Source organism: Chaetura pelagica, unplaced genomic scaffold (assembly GCF_000747805.2).
Source record: "Chaetura pelagica isolate M959 unplaced genomic scaffold, ChaPel_1.0 scaffold924, whole genome shotgun sequence".
NCBI classification, from domain to species: Eukaryota; Metazoa; Chordata; class Aves; order Apodiformes; family Apodidae; genus Chaetura; species Chaetura pelagica.
In genome coordinates, this window is record NW_009952904.1 from 1433 (window position 1) to 3577 (window position 2145).

At 58.6% G+C, this 2145-nt stretch overlaps 1 protein-coding gene across 1 annotated transcript in view; it reads right to left on the reverse strand.

The window, feature by feature from the left end:
• Positions 1-1142: 1142 nt before the first annotated feature.
• The window catches only part of LOC104386966 (mucin-22-like), a gene marked incomplete at both ends in the record, with an annotated part of 10213 nt that continues 9210 nt past the window's right edge, over positions 1143-2145 (reverse strand). Inside the window, 3 exons of the mRNA XM_009995646.1 lie at positions 1143-1305; positions 1537-1605; positions 1854-1993. Coding sequence (XP_009993948.1) covers positions 1143-1305; positions 1537-1605; positions 1854-1993 — 372 coding nt within the window. The remainder of the gene's footprint in view (positions 1306-1536; positions 1606-1853; positions 1994-2145) is intronic.

The window sequence follows — 2145 nt, forward strand, 5'->3', positions numbered from 1 at the left end:
CTGGGAGGGGGGAACGAGGCAGGGGGAGAAGGTCCATGGGGGGGAGGGGGAAGGGGATTGGGGGTGAAGGTGGGATTGGGGGGTTGACGTTGGGTGGTGGGGTCAAGGGTTTGGTGGTAGAGGTCAAGGGTTGGGTGGTGGGGGTCAAGGGTTGGGTCTTGGGTCATGGATTGGGACTTGGAGGTCAAGGATTGACATCTGGGGTCAAGGGTTGGGTGTTGGGGGTCATGGATTGGGACTTGGAGGTCAAGGGTTGGGTCTTGGAGGTCAAGGGTTGACATCTGGGGTCAAGGGTTGGGTGTTGGAGGTCAAGGGTTGGTTGTTGGAGGTCAAGGGCTGACATCTGAGATCAAGGGTTGGGTTTTGGGGGTCAAGGGTTGGGTCTTGAAGGTCATGGGTTGGGTCTTGGGGTCAAGAGTCGGGTGTTGGAGGTCATGGGTTGGGTTTTGGGGTCATGGGTTGGGTGTTGGAGGTCAAGGGTTGATATCTGGGGTCAAGGGTTGGGTGTTGGAGATGAAGGGTTGACATCTGGGGTCAAGGGTTGGGTGTTGGGGGTCATGGGTTGGGTCTTGGAGGTCAAAGGTTAGATGTTGGAGGTCAAGGGTTGGGTGTTGGAGGTCAAGGGTTGGTTGTTGGGGGTCTAGGGTTGGGTCTTGGAGGTCAAAGGTTGACATCTGGGGTCAAGGGTTGGGTGTTGGAGGTCATGGGTCGGGTGTTGGGGGGTCATGGGTTGGTTGTTGGAGTCAAGGGATGGATGTTGGGGGTCAAGGGTTGACATGTGGGGTCAAGAGTTGGGTCTTGGGGTCAAGGGTTGGGTCTTGGGGGTCATGAGTTGACATGTGGGGCCAAGGGTTGGGTGTTGGGGGTCAAGGGTTGACATGTGGGGTCAAGAGTTGGGTCTTGGGGTCAAGGGTTGGGTCTTGGGGGTCATGGGTTGACATGTGGGGCCAAGGATTGGGTCTTGGAGGTCAAAGGTTGACCTCTGGGGTCAAAGGTTGACCTTGGAGGCCACCCCAGGGCTCAAATCTCAACCTCAATCCCCCCAAGAGAAGATCCAACTTGGGTTGAAGGTCCAAGTTCGGGGTCAAGGAGGGACTTGGGGGGGTGGGGCTTGAAAGCGGGGAGGTGGAACCACCACCCACAAGCACTTGGGGCCCTCCAGGGTGAGTTGACATTGTCCTTGGTGGCAGTCGAAGGAGCCAGGCAGGTTGGGGGTGCAGTTGGTGACGCAGAAGAAGCCCCCGGGGGTGCGGTGGGGGTAGTAGAAGTGGCTGAAGTTGGTGGGTGTGAACCTCCTGCAGAGCTCTGGGGACAGGGAGGGGCCACCCAGAAGGTCAAGGTCAAGGTCCTCATCATCCCTTCCACCACCCCCCCCAGGGTGGTCCCATCATCCCATCCCATCATCCCATCATCTCATCCCATCATCCCATCCCATCATCCCATCCAATCCCATCATCCCATCCCATCATCCCATCCCATCCCATCCCATCCCATCCCATCCCATCCCATCCCATCCCATCCCATCATCCCACCCACCAGTGGCGTTGAGTCCTGAGAGCTCAGGGTGGTTTGTCCTCCTGGAGGAGGTGATGGTGAAGCAAAGACCTTGGAGGATGAGGATGAGGATGAGGATGAGGATGAGGATGTGGATGAGGATGAGGAAGAGGATGAGGAAGAGGATGACGAAGAGGATGAGGAAGAGGATGAGGATGAGGAAGAGGATGAGGAAGAGGATGAGGATGAGGAAGAGGATGAGGAAGAGGATGAGAATGAGGATGAGGAAGAGGATGAAGATGAAGCCAACAGAAGCCACCTGAGATACGGCCACCAAGACCAGGCAGGTGGGGACCTACCAGCCCCACGGCTGCAGTTGAGGGGTTGGGGGGCGCTGGTGGTCCTGGCTAGAAGGTCCAGGGCTCGGTGGTCCCAGGTGGAGTCGTGTCCAGGCAGGGGGTCCAGCAGGACTTTGTAGGTCACCAGGACACTGCCCCTCCTGGGGGGCAGGGGTGGGGTGGGCACGGGGGGCAGGGGGGTCCTCCTGCCCATCCCACCCCATCCCAACCCATCCCAGATGTTCCTCACTCATCCCATGGGTTCCTCACCCCATCCCAGATGTTCTTCCCCCCCCACCCCCCGCTCCTTCCA